General features: G+C 46.2%; 1 protein-coding gene across 1 annotated transcript in view; it reads right to left on the bottom strand.

Annotated features, from left to right (window-relative positions):
* LOC311126069 (engulfment and cell motility protein 1) overlaps window positions 1-22,805 on the bottom strand; it is a 148,031-nt gene that overhangs the window by 6,921 nt on the left and 118,305 nt on the right. Inside the window, exons 17-18 of the mRNA XM_084158473.1 lie at window positions 5,256-5,419; window positions 216-328 (exon numbers count right to left, since the gene is read on the bottom strand). Of these exons, the coding sequence (XP_084014599.1) occupies window positions 216-328; window positions 5,256-5,419 (277 nt within the window). The remainder of the gene's footprint in view (window positions 1-215; window positions 329-5,255; window positions 5,420-22,805) is intronic.

The following is a 22,805-nucleotide window of genomic DNA, read 5'->3' as shown; positions in this document are numbered from 1 at the left end:
GAGAGAGAGAGGGAGAGCAAGAGAGAGAGGGAGAGAGAGACTGAGGCAGGGCAATGTGTAGGATAGTGTGTGGGAGTGTGTCACTGGGTGAGATATGAGCTTGTTTGGTGTATAGGGCAGTGAATTATGTACACAGGCCAAACTGCATGTGTGTGTGTGTGTGTGTGTGTGTGTGTGTGTGTGTGTGTGTGTGTGTGTGTGTGTGTGACTCCCACCTTGCCTCCGGCGGCTGCTGATCTTCCTGAAGCAGGTTCCATCACACAGACGGTTGAGCCGCTGTTGTTTGATCAGCTCCATGATCTCTGGCTGGATCTTCTCCCGCAGCTCCCTACAGACCAGACAGAGAAACAGTCAGTCACAGAGACAGAGAGCAGTCAGTCTCACACACAGAGATCAGAAACCAGTCAATCACACACACAGAGAGACCAAGAACCAGTCAGTAACAGTAACAGAGACAGACCAAGAACCATTCAGTCACACAGAGACCAAGAAACAGTCAGCCAGTCACACACAGAGAACAGAAACCAGTCAATCACACACACAGACAAAGAACCATCCAGTCACACACAAACACTCAGGGAGAGATGGGTTGCATCAACATAACTGCAGTTTTTTGTTAGTTTTTACTTTTATTTATATAGGGTGGTTCACCATTGAGACCAGGGTCTCATTTACAAGGGAGACCTGTGAACATGAACACACAATTTAATACACATCATATAAGATTATAATATCAATACAATAAATACAACAAGATTAATCAAAACAAACAACTCTCACATATCACCTCCCTTAAACGTGATGTAAACTGTCCAATGGAGACCAGCGAGTCTAAGGTGTCCTGAAGGCTATTCCATGAGCTGGGGGCATAACAACTAAAAGCATTTTCCCCCACATCAGTGGAGACCTGCGGGACCTCCAGAACCAGCCAGTCCAGAGAGCGGGTCTGAAAATTGCTGGATCTCCAATTAATATGTGAGTTGAGGTAGTGAGGTAGTCTCTGAAGAACCACTTTATATACAAAAAGTAGTAAATGCTGGATCACAGACTCCCAGCCAACAGAACTATACAAAATGCAGTGTACAAAAATGGTCCCCCAGTGATAAAATGCAGTGCTGAGTGATGGGGAACTTGCTCAATGTGGGCTCCCTTCAATGTGCAAACACGCAGATCCTCAGGGTCAATATTACAAGACCTAGAGAACAACAAACTTGGTTTTGTTAGCATTTAGCACTAGATTAAGATCAGTAAGCGGTTTTGAATTGAGTCAAAATCATGCTGAAGGTCATGAATGTCGTAGCCGGCCGCAACCGGGAGACCCGTGGGGCGGCGCACAATTGGCCCAGCGTCGTCCAGGGTAGGGGAGGGAATGGCCAGCATGGATGTAGCTCAGTTGGTAGAGCATGGCATTTGCAATGCCAGGGTTGTGGGTTCGATTCCAGTATAAAAAATAAAAATGTATGCACTCACTAACTAAGTCGCTCTGGATAAGAGCGTCTGCTAAATGACGTAAATGTAAAATGTAATGAATGGCCTGCTGTACTGAGGGGGCACAGGAGTAAATAACTGCATCATCCACATAGAGATGAAGGGCGGCAGGTAGCTTAGTGGTTAAGAGCGTTGTGCCAGTAACCGAGAGGTCGCTGGTTCTAATCCCCGAGCCGACTAGGTGAAAAATCTGTCGATGTGCCCTTGAGCAAAGCACTTAACCCTAATTGCTCCTGTAAGTCGCTCTGGATAAGAGTGTCTGCTAAATGACCAATTTATTATTTTTATTTATTTATGAATGTTGCAGGTTTTAACAGATAGACTAATATTATTTATATAAATTGTGAAGAGAACAAGGCACAAAACCGACCCTTGCGGCACACCTTTCGTAATATTGAGGAAACTACATTTGATACAGTCAGTAAGAACACATTGTGTTTTGTTCATTAGATAGTTCTTGAACCAATTGCAAGATGCCTGATCTAGGCCTATTTCAGACAACGTTTGAACAAGTAAGAAATGGTCAACCGTATCAAACGTCTTCTACAGGTCAATAAATAAGGCAACGGAATGACTTGTAAGATTTAAACAACGTAGTACATCATTTAAGACCAGTGTGGCCGCTGAAACAGTGCTATGTCCAGGTCTAAAACCAGATTGGTGCTCATTAAGAATACAATGAGAAGTAAAAAAAAAAGTTTGGCAAGGCAAGATAGTTTGGAAATTGGACGGTAGTTATCCAAGTCAGAAGGATCTCCGCCTTTGTGTAGGGGGAGGACTTGTGCCGTTTCCCAGATCCTAGGGATAACCCCAGAAACAATTGTCAAGTTAAAAATACATGTTAAAGATTCTGCAGTAAGTAGTGCAGAACACTGCAACAGAAAAGGATCAAGTGAGTCAGCCCCAGCGGACTTCCTTTTACAAAGGATCAAGTGAGTCAGCCCCAGCGGACTTCCTTTTACAAAGGATCAAGTGAGTCAGCCCCAGTGGACTTCCTTTTACAAAGGATCAAGTGAGTCAGCCCCAGCGGACTTCCTTTTACAAAGGATCAAGTGAGTCAGCCCCAGCGGACTTCCTTTTACAAAGGATCAAGTGAGTCAGCCCCTGCGGACTTCCTTTTACAAAGGATCAAGTGAGTCAGCCCCAGTGGACTTCCTTTTACAAAGGATCAAGTGAGTCAGCCCCAGCGGACTTCCTTTTACAAAGGATCAAGTGAGTCAGCCCCAGCGGACTTCCTTTTACAAAGGATCAAGTGAGTCAGCCCCTGCGGACTTCCTTTTACAAAGGATCAAGTGAGTCAGCCCCAGCGGACTTCCTTTTACAAAGGATCAAGTGAGTCAGCCCCAGCGGACTTCCTTTTACATCCATCTTCAATAAGGCACTTGATCAGAGTAAGGCATATCATGTTGCATCAATGTATTTGATCGATTTGGAAAAAGTCCTCAATATAGCTACATCATTGTCATCTCAGTTTAATTTTCGACAAAAATTATTTGGTTGGTTTATTTCATTTTCAAATGGACTTAACGCTTGTTGGCAACTCAAATATCAATCACATTGAGCGTTATTACCATACAGTAGGCTTGACTCCAATGACTTTGATCAGAAGGTTGCGTGTTCCATCCCTGTGGTGGACACCTTCTAAATTTGATGTTTGGAGAAACGGAATGATAATGAGCAGGAGGTCAACACTGGCACTATTAGACTGACTGGCCACAGAGTGTCAGTGTGTGTGTGTGTGTGAGAGAGAGAGAGCCCCCCCCCCCATCCCCCAGACTCATTACCGAGGAGGGCGCTGCACAGTCCCCTGCTGTGATCCCTGTCATGTAGACTAACATGTAGGTTTCTCTGCCTCTGGTATGAAAGATATGAACACAGCCCCTAACAGCCAGCCAACATGAATTATATATACAACCTACTGACTGGGGAAACGTGCAGTGCCCACACAGTCCTACAGCTCACCAGCCAATCAGGACGCTGCTGTGTAGCTGACAGCCAATGAGAGGGCTGCTGTGGAGCTGACAGCCATTCATAAGGCTACTGCGGAAAGAACAGCTAATCAGAAGGCTGCTGTGGAGCTGACAGCCAATAAGAGGGCTGCTGCGGAGCGAACAGACAATTAGAGAACTGTCCAATCAGATTATCTCTTTCTCATTACGTCAGGCTCTCTGTGCCTTTCCCTAGCCGTTATTTTCACTGCAGCTCTGTGCTTTCAGATCATCAGTGGACCAGGGGTGACGTTTCCCCTAGGTACAGATCTAGGATAATCCTCCCCTCCCCCAATTCTAACCTTAACCATTAGTGGGGAAAATGCTAAACTGACCCAAGATCAGCGTCTAGGGGAAACTTCACCCTATTCTGATAACGAACCGTTGGGGAGAGGGGGATGCTAAGGAATGGATTCAGGTCCTGTACATGTATAGGACAGATTGCGTGGGAATTATCTATATGGCTCAACTCCCATAGTGAGATTCTCATTGTCTGTCGCAGTGTCTGTGTCTCAGACGTTTTGACACTGCCATTTTATAAATCGGATTCATTACAGCTCAGTGTCATTCACTCCTTGCAGTGCAACTAAAGGTCTACCGCTGGCCAATCAGATAGCTCCATAGACTGTAAAAATAAGCCTCGAACGCACAACAAAGTTGATGTGATATTTTAAAACATTTAAAACCATGACTAGAGAGAGACTCAACAAACCACTGACCACTGCTCTAGTCTAATGAGCTATACGACCTTAATGGATTATTCACTCAATACCATTTGTAGGCAAATTAGATTTTAATGCAGATTTTCAATCATGAGGGGAACTGAATGAATGTATGCCATGCAGCATATGTCAATAGCTGAATTGAGTTTTAAAAAATTGAAAAGGGGAGGGAAATGAGTGAGGGATGGAGGGACGGGGGTTTATTAAATGTGTATTAACGACTGCGTTTCCTTTGTTCCACAGTCTCTCGTTTGCTTTGTTTTGGTCTTTATTTGGACTGGATAAAGGATGGGGCATGAGGAGATCCCATGTCATGAATATTACCAGCTATTTCCTTTCTTCGCTCTCACTGCCTCAATGTTTTTCTCCTCTTTTTAATGAAGGATTGGTTACATCTACCTAATGAAGGATTGGTTACATCTACCTAATGAAGGATTGGTTACATCTACCTAATGAAGGATTGGTTACATCTACCTAATGAAGGATTGGTTACATCTACCTAATGAAGGATTGGTTACATCTACCTAATGAAGGATTGGTTACATCTACCTAATGAAGGATTGGTTACATCTACCTAATGAAGGATTGGTTACATCTACCAAATGAAGGATTGGTTACATCTACCTAATGAAGGATTGGTTACATCTACCTAATGAAGGATTGGTTACATCTACCTATAATGAGGTAGATGCTCAGCTGGTAGAGCACGGCGCTTGTAACGCCAAGGTAGTGGGTTCGATCCCCGGGACCACCCATACACAAAAAAAAAAATGTATGCACGCATGACTGTAAGTCGCTTTGGATAAGCGTCTGCTAAATGGCATATTATTATTATTATTATTACCTAATGAAGGATTGGTTACATCTACCTAATGAAGGATTGGTTACATCTACCTAATGAAGGATTGGTTACATCTACCTAATGAATTTCATTGATTTCTTCCTTTCTCAGGCAGTACTATCATTTCCTATTGAGAGAGGACACGCGCACACACAAACCCAGCCTCAACTACCCACCCCCACCCCACACACACACACACACACCCCATTGACTCACAGGATGGGGCGGGACTGGAAGTCTTCTTGGTTCATCCTCTCAGACTGGCGTATCTTCAGGATCTCAGTATAACTCAGGTTCTGCAGGCGACTCTTCAACTGGTCCAGGGAATTAGGCTTCTGCGTCAGCGCTCGCATGATCTGCTCTCTTACCACCTGCATCACCTGGGAGGAGAAAGAGAGGGGGATTTAGATAAGTGGAGAGGTGGTAAGACCCTGATGTCTGGATAGGTAGAGAGAGAAGGAAATCTAGGCTACACATTTGGGTCTGGTTTCCCAGACATATACAGTGAGGGAAAAGAGTATTTTAACCCCTGCTGATTTTGTATGTTTGCCCACTGACAAAGACAGGATCAGTCTATAATTTTAATGGTAGGTTTATTTGAACAGTGAGAGACAGAATAACAACAACAAAATCCAGAAAAATGCATGTCAAAAATGTTATACATTGATTTGCATTTTAATGAGGGAAATATGTATTTGACCCCTCTGCAAAACATGATTTAGTATTTGGTGGCAAAACCCTTGTTGGCAATCACAGAGGTCAGACGTTTCTTGTAGTTGGCCACCAGGTTTGCACACATCTCAGGAGGGATTTTGTCCCACTCCTCTTTGCAGATCTTCTCCAAGTCATTAAGGTTTCGAGGCTGATGTTTGGCAACTCGAACCTTCAGCTCCCTCCACAGATTTTCTATGGGATTAAGGTCTGGAGACTGGCTAGGCCACTCCAGGACCTTAATGTGCTTCTTCTTGATCCACTCCTTTGTTCCCTTGGCCATGTGTTTTGGGTCATTGTCATGCTGGAATACCCATCCACGACCCATTTTCATTGCCCTGGCTGAGGGAAGGAGGTTCTCACCCAAGATTTGACGGTACATGGCCCTGTCCATCGTCCCTTTGATGCGGTGAAGTTGTCCTGTCCCCTTAGCAGAACAACACCCCCAAAGCATGATGTTTCCACCTCCATGTTTGACGGTGGGGATGGTGTTCTTGGGGTCATAGGCAGCATTCCTCCTCCTCCAAACACGGCGAGTTGAGTTGATGCCAAAGACCTCGATTTTGGTCTCATCTGATCACAACACTTTCCCCCAGTTCTCCTCTGAATCATTCAGATGTTCATTGGCAAACTTCAGACGGGCCTGTATATGTGCTTTCTTGAGCAGGGGGACCTTGCGGGCGCTGCAGGATTTCAGTCCTTCACGGCATAGTGTGTTACCAATTGTTTTCTAGGTGACTATGGTCACAGCTGCCTTGAGATCATTGACAAGATCCTCCCGTGTAGTTCTGGGCTGATTCCTCACCGTTCTCATGATCATTGCAACTCCACAAGGTGAGATCTTGCATGGAGCCCCAGGCCGAGGGAGATTGACAGTTATTTTGTGTTTCTTCCATTTGCGAATAATCACACCAACTGTTGTCACCTTCTCACCAAGCTGCTTGGCGATGGTCTTGTAGCCCATTCCAGCCTTGTGTAGGTCTACAATCTTGTCCCTGACATCCTTGGATAGCTCTTTGGTCTTGGCCATGGTGGAGAGTTTGGAATCTGATTGATTGATTGCTTCTGTGGACTGGTGTCATTTATACAGGTAAACTGAGATTAGGAGCACTCCCTTTAAGAGTGTGCTCCTAATCTCAGCTCGTTACCTGTATAAAAGACACATGGGAGCCAGAAATCTTTCTGATTGAGAGGGGTTCAAATACTTATTTCCCTCATTAAAATGCAAATCAATTTATAACATTTTTGACATGCGTCTTTCTGGATTTTGTTGTTGTTATTCTGTCTCTCACTGTTCAAATAAACCTACCATTAAAATTATAGACTGATCATTTCTTTGTCAGTGGGCAAACGTACAAAATCAGCAGGGGATCAAATACTTTTTTCCCTCACTGTATTAATCTTAGACCTGGTCCAAAAGCATTCTCAATGGAGGTTCTTCTTTCTAGGACTAGGATGAATCTGTGTCTAGGAAACAGTCCCATGATGTGATATAAAGATGCCATTGTGCAAAGGCATTTTAGATGGAAGAAAAACATAATTTACTCGCACACACACTGTTATCTGAATACATATCAAACACTTTCACATCACTGTTCTGAGCTTTTGGGCAAACATCCCATCTCCTCAAAAAGTATGCTCTTGAGGATGTTTGCAGAGCTCAGGGGGAGGGAGGGAGAGAGAGAGAGAGAGAGAGAGAGACAAAGAGCCTCTGGGAAACAGTCATTTATCTCAGAACAGAGTTAAAGAGAGCACAGAACACTAGAGAAAACATGATCTTTTCAACATTCTCTTGCTGCTACAGTAAAGCGCTCCTGGGAACTAATGGTGCTGATGGCAATTATAAACCGAGTAGTTTGACTCCTGGATGCTGATTGGCTGAAAGCTGTGGTATATCAGACAATATACCAGAGGTATGACGCAAAATTACTTGTTTACTATTCTAATTATGTTGGTAACCAGTTTTTAATAGCATTAAGGCACCTCAGAGTTTGTGCTATATGGACAATTTACCACGGCTAAGGGCTGTATCCAGGCACTCTGCATTGCGTTATGCATAAGAACAGCCCTTAGCCGTGATATATTCTGCATATACCACACACCCTCGTGCCTTATTGCTTAAATAACCCACACACAGAGGCGCGTGCGCCACTCACACAAACGGACACACAAGGGCATCAGATTGAGTCACTAATGGGGAATAACTTTATGGGGTCATAGGAGCACATAATGTGTGCTGGTAAGGGGCTGGAGAGCCACTTCCCAGTGAATAAATCATAGGAGGTTTTATCAGTGCACATTTTGTAATACAGTCCAGTGAATCTTCCCTCAGGGGAAAAGGGCAGAGTGAAGGGGGCTAATTTTACACTGCCTAGCCTCCTGTAATACTCTGCATGCATCAGTGGAGACCATTCACTCAACGCATCCCTAACGCTCGCTTATCCATTCGTATTGTTAGGCTGTGGGAGAGAATCACGAGGCTAGCCACTACATCAGAGTTAGAAAGTCAGTAGGCACAGGTTACTGTTGTATCTGTCACTCCTGGCTATATCCACATACTGCTGAATGGCTTCCTATCAGAACCCCTACATGACCTCCTTTCCTGCATATTATAACTACAGTATATGACTACTGTATGTTTCATATTATAACTACAGTATATGACTACTGTATGTTTCATATATATATATATATATATATATATATATATATATATATATACACACACCTCTACAGTAGACTACTGTACTGTATGTTTCATTTGATATAATTACAGTATATAACTACAGTAGACTACTGTATATTTCATTCACAGTACAGTACAGTATGTAATCATTAAGGAAAGGAGATAAGGAAAGGAAGCTACCCTGTGTATCTATTCACCAGTAAGACGATCTCAGCCTTTTGTTATGAAGTTGCCCCTAGAAGCTGATCTGGGGTCAGTTAAAACATTTTCCCACTAATGGTTAGGGTTAGGATTGGGGGAGGGGAAGCAGATCCTGGATCTGTACCTAGGTGGAACTTCACCCCGGAGCCAGTAATGCATGGACACAGACATGCTAACATCAAGCTAACCGCTAATTCAACAGTAATGCATGGGTACAGACATGCTAACATGAAGCTAACCGCTAATACAACAACATTAAAGCATGGGCACAGACATGATAACATGAAGCTAACCGCTAATACAACAACACAGTGAGCTGGACTGGAGGCAGGCATAGCTGCAGATCTGCATCACTAGCCTATTAGCCACAGGGCTAGAGGAGAGATGAGTCTGAAATTGGGCACAGCAGCCCCATTATCCTTCCAGTACTACCAACTCCTTTTATTCACTCCCTCCTTTTTTACATTTCCTTTAATTCACTTGCTCCAGATGAGATGCGTTAAAATACATCACACCATCTCAACGTGCGTTTTGCGTAGGGAAGGAAGTGAATGCCTGCGGCAGGAAGCCAGACGTTGTGATTCTAGAACAAATTGTAGTCACAGCTTCATGCTGTTGTGATTCTAGAACAAACTAGAGTCACACCCTCATGCTGTTGTGATTCTAGAACAAACTATAGTCACACCCTCACGCTGTTGTGATTCTAGAACAAACAATAGTCACACCCTCATGCTGTTGTGATTCTAGAACAAACTATAGTCACACCCTCATGCTGTTGTGATTCTATAACAAACTATAGTCACATCCTCTGTAACCCATGTGGTGATTTATCACATTAGACACATAACGTAACTGTATACATTGTATTGTGATGGAAGGGACAAATATATGTGTTTAGATGGGTGGTGTGGGTTCCATCCTTAGTGAATGAAGAGGGTGTTGTAGGTATTTAGAGTTACCCTCGCTTCCTAATAGACTGAGGGTTCAATATGTCTGGATCTAAGCAGCCACCTCCTCCTGTTAACAGCAATCATCAATAAAGTGCAAACAAGTCCGCCCACCATGTGTCAACATTGCAGTAATAAAGAATGATCCACACAGGGAGGGGAGGGAGAGATTCTTATTTTATTTTTTTACTTGTGTAATGTCTACTGTTAATTTCTGACTGTTTATTTCACTTTTGTTTATTGTCTATTTCACTTGCTTTGGCAATGTAAACATGTGTTTCCCATGCCAATAAAGCCCTTTGAATTGAATTGAGAGAGGGAGAGTGAGAGGAAGGGTACACGTGTGTGTGTGTGTGTGTGTGTTGTTGTGTGTGTGTTGTTGTTGTTGTTGTTGTGTGTGGATAGAGGCGATTATAGTGCAGGATTCTGATCCGAAAAGCTTAGTGAAACCTTACCAAAGAAAGACTGAGCCCTCGCCAGGGGTAAGAAATAAAACATGGATGAGGGAAGAGAAGACATCATGAAAGGAATACAAATATGAAACCACAAGCACCCAAAAACCTTCAGACCAAGGCTTCAACAGGGTTTTTTTTTTTTGGGGGGGGGGGGATAATCAGCATTAGCTCACAGAGAAACGAGTGGAAATGGCCCTACTTCAAATCCACTATTTGGGCGTCCATGCTCACTGTGAGTGAGTGCCACAAAGAGGAATTAAAGGAATTATCCCATTTATAATTCCAGATCCGATAAGCCGGGTCGGCATCACCAAATCCTGACCCTCCAAAAAAATCATAATTTTCCAGCTGATTAGACTCTTTAATCCAAGATTATCTTCTGGGATGCAAATATGTTCCGCTGTGGTAATCACAGGGCTCTGAGTAAAACTTGACATAACAATGACCTTGGAAAACAAACAAAAGACAGGGAGGGGGAAAACAGCAAGATAATAACTGCACTGTCATGTTTCCAGACTGGGTAGTTATCTGGAGCGGTGAACGTTTGAACTCATCCCTGTTACGTAACCTTTTATTGTTTAGATGTTTTGAGAGGTACAACCTTCCCTACTCCCTTCTATTTAGTAGACAGCATCCATCAGGGTCATGTTCATTAGGGAAAACATTTTTTTGAAATAGGAAGGTAATACCTGAACTTGTCCAATAAGAACAGAGATTTTCGTGTTTTGTTGCTAAATGTTTTACTATGGTGTGCTCTACTGAACACATCCCTGAACTCTTCCCACCTTAAACTCTCTATTAGGCTGTTGGTCTCTCCATACGTTATTGTGGTTAATCCTAGTTCTCCTCAGAGGCCAGATATCCTCCATAAAGCAGAGGTGAGGATTAGAGTGTGTCTGGGGTCTGACACAGAGTCTCCCTGGGGACACTCAGAAGCCAGTCACTAATCATGGCATTTCTTCTCTCCCCAGCCAGTCTACAGGGGGAGAGAGACAGCCAGCAGGGATAGATGCCACCAGCCAGTCTACAGGGGGAGAGAGACAGCCAGCAGGGATAGATGCCACCAGCCAGTCTACAGGGGGAGAGAGACAGCCAGCAGGGATAGATGCCACCAGCCAGTCTACAGGGGGAGAGAGACAGCCAGCAGGGATAGATGCCACCAGCCAGTCTACAGGGGGAGAGAGACAGCCAGCAGGGATAGATGCCACCGGCCAGTCTACAGGGGGAGAGAGACAGCCAGCAGGGATAGATGCCACCAGCCAGTCTACAGGGATAGATGCCAATACCATGAAGTGACATTCTTTCCAACGGCCTATTTTCATATCCTAGTGGAAGTATTAAACTCCTCTACACTCTTTCAGCACCTTTCGGCCTTCAGGGGGAAGAAAACAGGGACATAACCTAAATACTCTGATTCACTTTCATCCTATTCTCTCTCCTCTCTGGAGGAACAGAGTCACTCCACCTATGGCATGCCATGTACGATGGGAGGATACAAATGAGACACCAATGTCTCCTGTTCCTCTCCTGTCTGACTCCTCTAGAGAAGATGTATGTCCAGGAGGAAGGGGGAGATGCCACCATCATGAGGCCTGATTTACACCCCTCAGTGTGGGCTATGCCGTCTAAGCATTTCGCTCAGGTCTGACTGACTGACTGGCAGGGAGACAGACAGACAGACAGACAGACAGACAGACAGACAGACAGAGAGCTGTATAGAGACCAACCGTAATCAGAGAGAGTCCAGATTTATCACTCGTGTCCTAGAGCCCTACCATCCCCGCTTTTAATTACAATCTCACAGCAATCCATCATAAACTCTCTCACAAACAAAGTGCAAACACACACACTCGCATAAACACGTGCACACGCACATCTTCCCGTCTCTGAGTCTGCATACAGGCTCATCATTAAGTATTGTATTCATTCTCCAATTGGGATTACAAGTGATCTGTCATTCTGTCACACCAGTGGATTAACCACGGCCATTTGGTGTGGTCGAGGACAGGAGTGACAGAGGTGACATTGCTGGACTTTGGCAAGGACTGTGTGTGTGTGTGTGTGTGTGTGTTAAAAGTCAAGCAGAGGCTTTGTCATCATAATACAGGAACAACTTCAATCTCTACAGGAAAGGCAATGAGTGACTAATTTAACCAAATTGTTAGTACTTACTGGTTTCAATTCAAAATTACATCAGTTGTTGAGAACTAGGCCATCTAACTACTTTCAGAAATCTGTGTTTTGTGACTCATTCACCCTCGCATTCACCCTCCCAAACAGACCCATCCCATAAGGCTCTGGTCAAAAGTAGTGCACTATATAGGGAATAGTGTGCCATCTGGGAGGCAGCCCCAGTCCCATCGGACGGTCATTAATATTCTATATTTAATGACACGTCTTGAGCAGGAAAACAATTCTGTTCTGTCCATGTGGCTCCACTCACACTAATTAACGGTTTGAATATTCATCCCGTTTAATAGGAACACATGGTCCCTTCACAACATGGCGCTCATTATGAATAATTTATTAGACTCCACTCAAAGACCAACCAGTCAGGCAGCGTTGCTCACAAAGCACCTTGACAGAGGTGAGCCTGACAGACTTCGGGGTCCTGTTCATTAAGTACCAAACCGAAGAAAACGGACTGAAACAGGGAAGGACTACCTGGACTTGTCAAATAAGAAAGGCTCAGTTGTGTCTTTGGTTGCAAAACGTTTAAAAAAGTGTCTGCCCTAATGAACACAACCCAGTTCTGAAGGTGCACATTATCGTTCAGACTTCATTCCCCCTTTCTGAGAAAATTACAACCAACGAATGAACGAATGAGAGAGAGAGAGAGAGAGAGAGAGAGAGAGAGAGAGAGAGAGAGAGAGATAAAAAGGTGTGTTTTTTCTTTGTACCGGGAAAGCTCTGAAATAAATTTGCATTAAATCAACCACATAACCAATGACTTATCCATGCTGATGAATATAATGAGTTGTGGCACTGGCATATACTGTACGTGTTGTAGTTAAGTCACTGTACGAGTGCACTTTCAATTATTTCCCCCTACATTATTCCTGATCCAACCTCACTGTTCTAACACAAGATAAAGTACTGGGCCTGTATTCTTAAAGCGTCTCAGAGTAGGAGAGCTGATCTAGTATCAGGTCCCTCCTGTCTATTTCATATTTTTCATTATAATCTAAAAGGTTAAACTGATCCTAGATCAGCACTCCTACTCTGAGACACTATATGAAAACAGGCTCTGATATCATTTCTGGTTCTTTCAGTGTAAAGGCGTGTGAATCTTTCTCAGTGCAGCAGTGTTACAGGTCTGCCCTTTCCCACTCTCCATTTGTCCCCTAGAGACCCGTTAGAGAGTCTCTCTGCTAGGAGCAAGCATCTATGTTAATGCATCATGGCATCTGTGTGTATGTGTGTGTGTGAGAAAGTGTGTGTGGTTCTCCAGAGAGATCATTCCTTACGCTTCAGCGAGGTTCTGTTTATTGCTGCTGTTGCTGCTGCATGATGTTGGCATTTTTCGAGGGAGGGTGTCCATGCAGAGATTTTTACGAGGGAGGGTGTCCATGCAGAGATTTTTTAGAGGGAGGGTGTCCATGCAGAGATTTTTTAGAGGGAGGGTGTCCATGCAAAGATATTTTTTAGAGGGAGGGTGTCCATGCAGAGAAAACATTTTGAGGGAGAGAAACTGTCAGAGAAGGTATTCATCAAGAATCAGCTGATCGTGGCAACAGAACAGATCATGTACTATAGCGTACCATCGGTTTCACACACACACACAGTTTTGACAAAAAGCACTGGAGTTAGCGCGAGCTAAGGTGATGGTGCAATGCATGGGACAATGTGTCAATGTCTTCATTGCATTTGGACTCCCTAATAAAATAAGCAATTAAACAGTCAGAACTTTTTCTGCTTGATGTACAATTCCAGTATGAGTCTAATTATGGTGAGCTAAAATGCTTTACAGAAGTCCCTCATGTCATCCCTTTGTTTGCGTCCAAAATGGCACCCTATTCCCTATATAGTGCACTACTTTTGACAGGCTCTGGTCAATGTATGTGCTCTGTATAGGGAATAGGGTGCCATCTGGGACACATCCTTTGTGAGCCAGATGCAGTGAACTAAGGAGAAACATCATGGCCTCAGGTTAGGTGACTGTTCAGTATCAAGCAGATTATGTCAGTGTCGGGCAGAGTACACACACACACACACACACACACACACACACACACACACACACACACACACACACACACACACACACACACACACACACACACACACCACATATCTGACTGATATGACTGGAAAGAAGAGAGAACACACACACATTGAAGGCAGTGTCAAACAGAGTGCACATCTTTCAAACACACAGATCTTTCAAACACACATGTCTTCAAGGTGACGAAAATAACCTTCTTTCACACAGCTTTTAGGACCCTTCGTAACGAAGCATCTGGGCTCATCGGTGTAACACCGCAGACCTAGTCTGCATCACAAATGACACCCTATTTTGTGCACTACTGTTGAACAGGGTTCATATGGCTGTGGTCAAAAGTAGTGCAATGAGTAGGGAATTGGGTGACATTTGGGACGCAGGCCTATAGTCCTAAAGCAGTGTCGGTTGCAGATATCTATTCACGTTAAGGGCCGTTACTATAAACACCCCGCCGAGGTCTACTCAATAATTCGTGACCCCATGTCACTACTGCTCTTTCCTCGTCTGATCATGTGTTCTCGCATACCCTGAGAGCATCTGGTCAGCGCGGCGGTGGCACAGGAATCCTCATCTATCCCAAGTGGACATTCTCTCTTTTCCCCCTGACCCATCTGTCTATCTCCTCATTTGAATTCCATGCTGTCACAGTCACTAGCCCATTCAAGCTTAACATCCTTATCATTTATCGCCCTCCAGGTTCCCTTGGAGATTTCATCAATGAGCTTGACGCCTTGATAAGTTCCTTTCCTGAGGATGGCTCACCCCTCACAGTTCTGGGTGACTTTAACCTCCCTACATCTGCCTTTGACTCATTTCTCTCTGCCTCCTTCTTCCACTCCTTTCCTCTTTTGACCTCACCCTCTCACCGTCCCCCCCTACTCACAAGGCAGGCAATACGCTTTACCTCATCTTTACTAGATGCTGTTCTTCTACTAATCTCACTGCAACTCCCCTCCAAGTCTTCGACCACTACTTTGTATCCTTTTCTCTCTCGCTCTCCTCCAACACTACTCACTCTGCCCCTACTCAGATGGTAATGTGCAGTCACAACCTTCGCTCTCTCTCTCCCGCTACTCTCTCCTCTTCCATCCTATCATCTCTTCCCTCTGCTAAATCCTTCTCCCTCTGATCTCCTGATTCTGCCTCCTCAACCCTCCTCTCCTCCCTTTCTGCATCTTTTGACTCTCTATGTCCCCTATCCTCCCGGCCGGCTCGGTCCTCCCCTCCTGCTCCGTGGCTTGACGACTCATTGCGAGCTCACAGAACAGGGCTCCGGGCAGCTGAGCGGAAATGGAGGAAAACTAGACTCCCTGCGGACCTGGCATCTTTTCACTCCCTCCTCTCTACATTCTCTTCCTCTGTTTCCGCTGCTAAAGCCACTTTCTGCCACTCTAAATTTCAAGCCTCTGCCTCTAACCCTAGCAATCTCTTTGCCACCTTCTCCTCCCTGCTGAATCCTCCTCCCCTCCCTCCTCCCTCTCTGTGGATGACTTCGTCAACCATTTTGAAAAGAAGGTTGACGACATCCGATCCTCATTTATTAATTCAAATGACACCGCTGGTCCTGCTCACACTGCCCTACCCTATGCTTTGACTTCTTTCTCCCCTCTCTCTCCATATGAAATCTTGCGACTTGTGACGGCCGGGCGCCCAACAACCTGCCCGCTTGACCATTTCCGGAGACCTTCTCCCTTACCTCACCCTCGCTCATCAACTCATCCTTGACCGCTGGCTATGTCCCTTCCGTCTTCAAGAGAGAGAGAGTTGCACCCCTCCTCAAAAAACGTACACTCGATCCCTCTGATGTCAACAACTACAGACCAGTATCCCTTCTTTCTTTTCTCTCCAAAACTCTTGAGCGTGCCGTCTCTAGCCAACTCTCCTGCTATCTCTCTCAGAATTACCTTCTTGATCCAAACCAGTCAGGTTTCAAAACTGGTCATTCAACTGAGGCTGCTCTTCTCTGTGTCACGGAGGCTCTCCGCACTGCTAAAGCTAACTCTCTCTCCTCTGCTCTTATCCTTCTAGATCTATCTTCTGCCTTTGATACTGTGAACCATCAGATCCTCCTCTCCACCCTCTCCGAGTTGGGCATCTCCGGCGCTGCTCACTCTTGGATTGCGTCCTACCTGACAGGTCGCTCCTACCAGGTGGCGTGGCGAGAATCTGTCTCCGCACCACGTGCTCTCACCACTGGGAGTCCCCCAGGGCTCAGTTCTAGGCCCTCTCCTATTCTCTCTATACACCAAGTCACTTGGCTCTGTCATATCCTCACATGGTCTCTCCTATCATTGCTATGCAGACAACACACAATTAATTTTCTTCTTTCCCCCTTCTGATAACCAGGTGGCGAATCGCATCTCTGCATGACTGGCAGACATATATAGGGCGGCAGGTAGCTTAGTGGTTAAGAGCGTTGTGCAGGTAACCGAAAGGTCGCTGGTTCTAATCCCCGAGCCGACTAGGTGAAAAATCTGTCGATGTGCCCTTGAGCAAGGCACTTAACCCTAATTGCTCCTGTAAGTCGCTCTGGATAAGAGCGTCTTCTAAATAAAAAAAATACAAATATCAGTGTGGATGTCGGATCACCACCTCAAGCTGAACCTCGGCAAGACGGAGCCGCTCTTCCTCCCGGGGAAGGACTGCCCGCTCCATGATCTTGCCATCATGGTTGACAACTTCATTGTGTCCTCCTCCCAGAGTGCAAAGAACCTTGGCGTGACCCTGGACAACACCCTGTCGTTCTCTGCTAACATCAAAGCGGTGACCCGATCCTGCAGGTTCATGCTCTACAACAACAGAGTACGACCCTACCTTGCACAGGTCCTAATCCAGGCACTTGTCATCTCCCGTCTGGATTACTGCAACTCGGTGTTGGCTGGGCTCCCTGCCTGTGCCATTAAAACCCTACAACTTATCCAGAACGCTGCAGCCCGTCTGGTGTTCAACCTTCCCAAGTTCTCTCATGTCACCCCGCTCCTCCGCACACTCCACTGGCTTCCAGTTGAAGCTCGCATCTACTACAAAACCATGGTGCTTGCCTACGGAGCTGTGAGGGGAACGGCACCTCCTTACCTTCAGGCTCTGATCAGACCCTACACCCAAACGAGGGCACTACGTTCATCCACCTCTGGCCTGCTAGCCCCCCTACCTCTACGGAAGCACAGTTCCCGCTCAGCCCAGTCAAAGCTAGTCGCTGTTCTGGCACCCCAATGGTGGAACAAGCTTCCCCACGACGCCAGGACAGCGGAGTCACTGACCACCTTCCGGAGACACTTGAAATCCCACCTCTTTAAGGAATACCTGGGATAGGATAACAGTAATACTTCTACCCCCCTCCCCCACCCCCCTATAAAAGAAAAGGGTGGTTGTCCCACTGGCTATCCTAAGTTGAATGCACCAATTTGTAAGTCGCTCTGGATAAGAGCGTCTGCTAAATGACTTAAATCTGAAATGTACAGCTACCCTCTATTCTCCCCACGTTAGACAACACATCCTTCTGATTCAATCTATATCAGAATCTTCATCCATTTAAATGTCCTCCTCTGTCATATTGCTATGTGCCACCACACATCACATCCAAAATCTACCACAACGTGACATCTAAATGTACATCTATCTCCATCCCTGTTCAAATAGCAAGCTGATGATTGCTTGATGCGAGTGCCTGTTGATTTCCCCAGCCGTTATTTGTGTGCACAGCGTTGGCCTTCTCAGCACGTGGCGAGACTGCCTGCTCTAACTGAGATGAGAGATGCTCCCTAGGGCCACGGTATACAGCAATGCCCCCACTCCCCTCCCCCATATCTGAAAGGAGGGAGGAGGGGATCTTTTACTGTCATATATACACACACACTGGACAGGGAAACCTTGTTAGGGTGGAAGGAGGCAGACAGGCAGAGGGGATAAAAATAGCTTGCCTGACATCACAAAAGGGGAGGAACGGGGAGAGGTTCAGAGAGAGGGGGGTGTAGAGGGGTGGATAAAAAGAGAGAAAGAAGGTATAGATATATGAGGAGAGAGAGGTAGAGGTAGAGCGAGGTAGAGCGAGGTAGAGGTAGAGCGAGGTAGAGCGAGGTAGAGCGAGGTAGAGGTAGAGAGCGGTAGAGGTAGAGAGAGGTAAAGGTAGAGCGAGGTAGAGAGGTAGAGGTGGAGGTAGAGGTAGAGAGAGGTAGAGGTAGAGAGGTAGAGGTGGAGGTAGAGGTAGAGGTGGAGAGAGGTAGAGGTAGAGAGTGAGTGTATATGTGAGGAAAAGAATGAGGGAGAGAGGGGTGGAAAAAGAGAATGTATGAGGGAGGGAGAGCGAGAGAGAGAGAGAGAGAGAACCTGCCTGGAATGAGAATGTCTGGTGATCTCTGTGCTGGAGGAGAGGAGACTGACTGAAGGTTAGGTGACTTTTGTTCAATAACGAGCAAATTCTGTCAGTGTCAGGCAGAGTACACACACACACACACACACACACACACACACACACCCATACATACATACACAAACACACACACCTCTGACTGAAACGACTGCTGGAGGAGAGGAGACTGACTGAAGGTTTAAGGGGAGGTGGTGAGCTGTGCTCTCACTGCCTCTCAAAGCCAGAAACATACATTCACCACCACTACACCTACCTCCGCTCCACCACATCCATCTCTGAGATGACATCTAGGCTAAGCTAAAATACCTCCCTCTATTGGGGATATGGAGACAAGCTCAATGTTAGGCTCCACATGAACAATAAAAGAGTGGTTGAATTACAGTACCTGGACATTGTCTCCTTCCTGTCACAGATATAGTTAACCTGGCTTAGGTACACTATATATACAAAAGTATGTGGACACCCCTTCAAATTAGTGGATTTGGCTATTTCAGCCACACCCGTTGCCGATAGGTGTATAAAATCGAGCACACAGCTATGCAATTTCCATAGACAAACATTGGCAGTAGAATGGCCTTACTGAAGAGCTCAGTGACTTTCAACGTGGCACCGTCATACGATGCCGTCATAGGATGCCACCTTTCCAACAAGTCAGTTCGTCAAATGTCTGCCCTGCTAGAGCTGCCCCGGTCAACTGTAAGTGCTGTTATTGTGAAGTGGAAACATCTAGGAGCAACAACGGCTCAGCCGCGAAGTGGTAGGCCACACAAGCTCACCGAACAGGACCGCCGTGTGCTAAAAACGTCTGTCCTTGGTTGCAACACTCACTACCGAGTTCCAAACTGCCTCTGGAAGCAAAGTCACCACAAGCACTGTTCGTTGGGAGCTTCATGAAATGGGTTTCCATGGCCGAGCAGCCATACACAAGCCTAAGATCACCATGCGCAATGGCAAGCGTCGGTTGGAGTGGTGTAAAGCTCGCCACCATTGGACTCTGGAGCAGTGGAAATACGTTCTCTTGAGTGATGAATCACGCTTCACCATCTGACAGTCAGACGGACTACTCTGGGTTTGGCGGATGCCAGGAGAACGCTACCTGCATAGTGCCAACTGTAAAGTTTGGTGGATGAGGTATAATGGTCTGGGGCTGTTTTTCATGGTTCAGACAGGCCCCTTAGTTCAAGTGAAGGGAAATCTTAACGCTACAGCATACAATTACATTCTAAATGATTCTGTGCTTCCAACTTTGTGGCAACAGTTTGGGGTAGGCCCTTTCCTGTTTCAGCATGAAAATGCCCCCATGCACAAAGCGAGGTCCATAGAGAAATGGTTTGTCGAGATCGGTGTGGAAGAACTTGACTGGCCTGCACAGAGCCCTGACCTCAACCCAATCGAACACCTTTGGGATGAATTGGAATGCCGACTGCGAGCCAGGCCTAATCGCCCAACATCAGTGCCCGACCTCTTGTGGCTGAATGGAAGCAAGTCCCCGCAGCAATGTTCCACCATCTAGTGGAAAGCCTTCCCAGAAGAGTGGAGGCTGTTATAGCAGCAAAGGGGGAACCAACTCCATATTCATGCCCATGATTTTGGAATGAGATGTTCGACGAGCAGGTGTCCACAAACCTTTAGTCATGTCGTGTACTAAATGCCATTGGAATCAAGAGGCCACATCCTAGCACAGCAGCAGGGAGACAATAGGTCAAGGAGAAGGCTTGCCTGCAGCCCAGCACCAGTAATTATCGAGGCCTGTGAGGATATCTATTTGCATAATCCAACAAGGCCAAACGTGAATGGAGTCTTCCAGACAAAGCAGATTATCCTGGGGGGGTAGCTATAGCTACAGTAACCATCTCAAATCAAATCAAATGTTATTTGTCACATGCCCCCCGAATAAAGCAGGTGTAGACTTTACCGTGAAATGCCTACTTACGAACCCTTTCCTAACAATGCAGTAAGAAGTAAGAAAAATTTGCTGAATAAAAAAGGAAATAGTAACTAAATAAAATACCATCATCTAATTGTTTTATATTTCTATATATCTGTCAATGACAATGTTAAATATGACATAAAACATGAGAATGAGGACATGTCTAATGTTAGCAGAGCCTGGTATGATGGATAATAGTAGTCCATTCCTCTATTTGTAGGGAACTGGGTGTGGTATATAATGCTAAATCTTATTCACTACAACGTGTACTATCACCACCACCTTCTATGCTGTGTCTGTGTTCACAAAGACGGCTTCAGAGAGAGAGATTTAGGATCTGTGTTTGCTGTGATTGGGAGCTTTTAATCAGAAGGCTGAGATGGGCTGCTCTAACCTGATTACGCCTCACAGAGTCACAAACACGAACGCATACACACACACACACACACACACACACACAGTCAGGCTCAGGCTACCCAGCACAGCCCCATCTGTCCTATGAGCATTGCTCTCCTCTCCTCTCCTCTCCTCTCCTCTCCTCTCCTCTCCTCTCCTCTCCTCTCCTCTCCTCTCCTCTCCTCTCCTCTGCTCTCCACTGCTCTCCACTGCTCTCCTCACTGCTCTCCTCACTGCTCTCCTCACTGCTCTGCTCTGCTCTCCTCCTCTCTGCTCTGCTCTCCTCTCCTCCTCACTTCTCTGCTCTGCTCTCCTCCTCTCTCCTCTCCTCTCCTCTCCTCTCCTCTCCTCCTCTCTGCTCTGCTCTCCTCTCCTCCTCTCTGCTCTGCTCTCCTCCTCTCTGCTCTGCTCTCCTCTCCTCCTCTCTGCTCTGCTCTCCTCTCCTCCTCTCTGCTCTGCTCTGCTCTCCTCTCCGCTCTGCTCTCCTCCTCCTCCTCTCTGCTCTGCTCTCCTCCTCCTCTCTGGTCTGCTCTCCTCTCCTCTCCGCTCTCCTCCTCTCCGCTCTCCTCCTCTCCGCTCTCCTCCTCTCCTCTCCGCTCTGCTCTCCTCCTCTGCAGCCAGGCAACAATACAAACAACCTCCCCCCTCATCCTCTTCCCCTCTCCATCCTAATCAGCAGCCAGAGCCCACTCTCTCCTCTCCCTCTCCTCTCCCTCTCTTCTCTCTAGAGGTGGGAAATGCAATCAGCCAGTTTCTTGTACTTACATGTAATTGTCAACTCCATGGCTGCAGCTGCTGCGCTCCAGAATGACTGACGGCAAAACCTTGGACGCACCGAGATGAGAGGAGCAGCTAACGAATGCAGCGAGGAAGAGAGAGGGTGAAGGAGAGGGGGATAGAGAGATAGAGGGAGGGAAGGAGGGAGGGAGGGAGGGGAAGAAGCGGCAGATGGTCCCCTGGTAAAACGATAGAGCTGTGCTAACAGATTCTAACGGAGCTAGCTGGGTATCTAGCCACGGGCGTGAGGCGCGTCGTTGTGGCGATCGTGGTCACGGAGGGCGCTGCTCATCCTCCTGCCTGCTTGCCTGATGATATTTACCTCCTCTCTCTACTGCCAGTCTGAAAGGACCACCAGGCAGCCACGTTTATGTTGATCTCAGTGTTAAAGCCCGATTGGGCGCATTCCACGGTGGCATCAGCCAATAGGGGGGCAGCTGAGGAATCACATGGGCTGTGGTGGTGTGTGTGTGTGGATGACAGGTTTAGAGACGGGGAGGTGAGGAGGAGACTGAGTGAGAGCCTCTACATCAGAACCCCTCTGCCTGGATTCACAGAGCTGGAGGTTTTCTAGTCGGGAGGCGTAGCAAGCCCCTAATCACACACAGCCGTTTGAATAAAGAGACACAGGGCTGTCGTACATGACCGTTCTCCGAAATAGACACACACACACACAAGCATGCAGGCGCACGCACGCACATGCATACGCAATCACACACACGCACACACGCAGAGAAGAGGCTCCCTTTTGCCAAAGTGGAGCCAGTGTATTGCAGCGGCGGTAATTGGACTGGGGTTGCTATGGAAACAGAGGAAACAGTTTGTCAGCTGGAGTGGAGAGAGAGCAGAACAGAGTAGAACATAACAGAGTAGAGTAGAGCAGAACAGAGTAGAAGAGAACAGAACAGAGCATAGAACATAACAGAGTAGAGTAGAGTAGAACAGAGTAAAATAGAACAGAGTAGAATAAAACAGTAGAACAGAGTAAAAGTTGTATTCTACTCTACTCTTTTCTACTGTGCTCTTTTCTACTGTGTTCTAGTAGAAAATAGTAGAACAGAGTAGAGTAGAA

The sequence above is a fragment of the Coregonus lavaretus genome, assembly GCF_964263955.1.
Source record: "Coregonus lavaretus genome assembly, chromosome: 3".
NCBI classification, from domain to species: domain Eukaryota; kingdom Metazoa; phylum Chordata; class Actinopteri; order Salmoniformes; family Salmonidae; genus Coregonus; species Coregonus lavaretus.
This window is presented reverse-complemented; position numbering and strand designations above follow the sequence as displayed.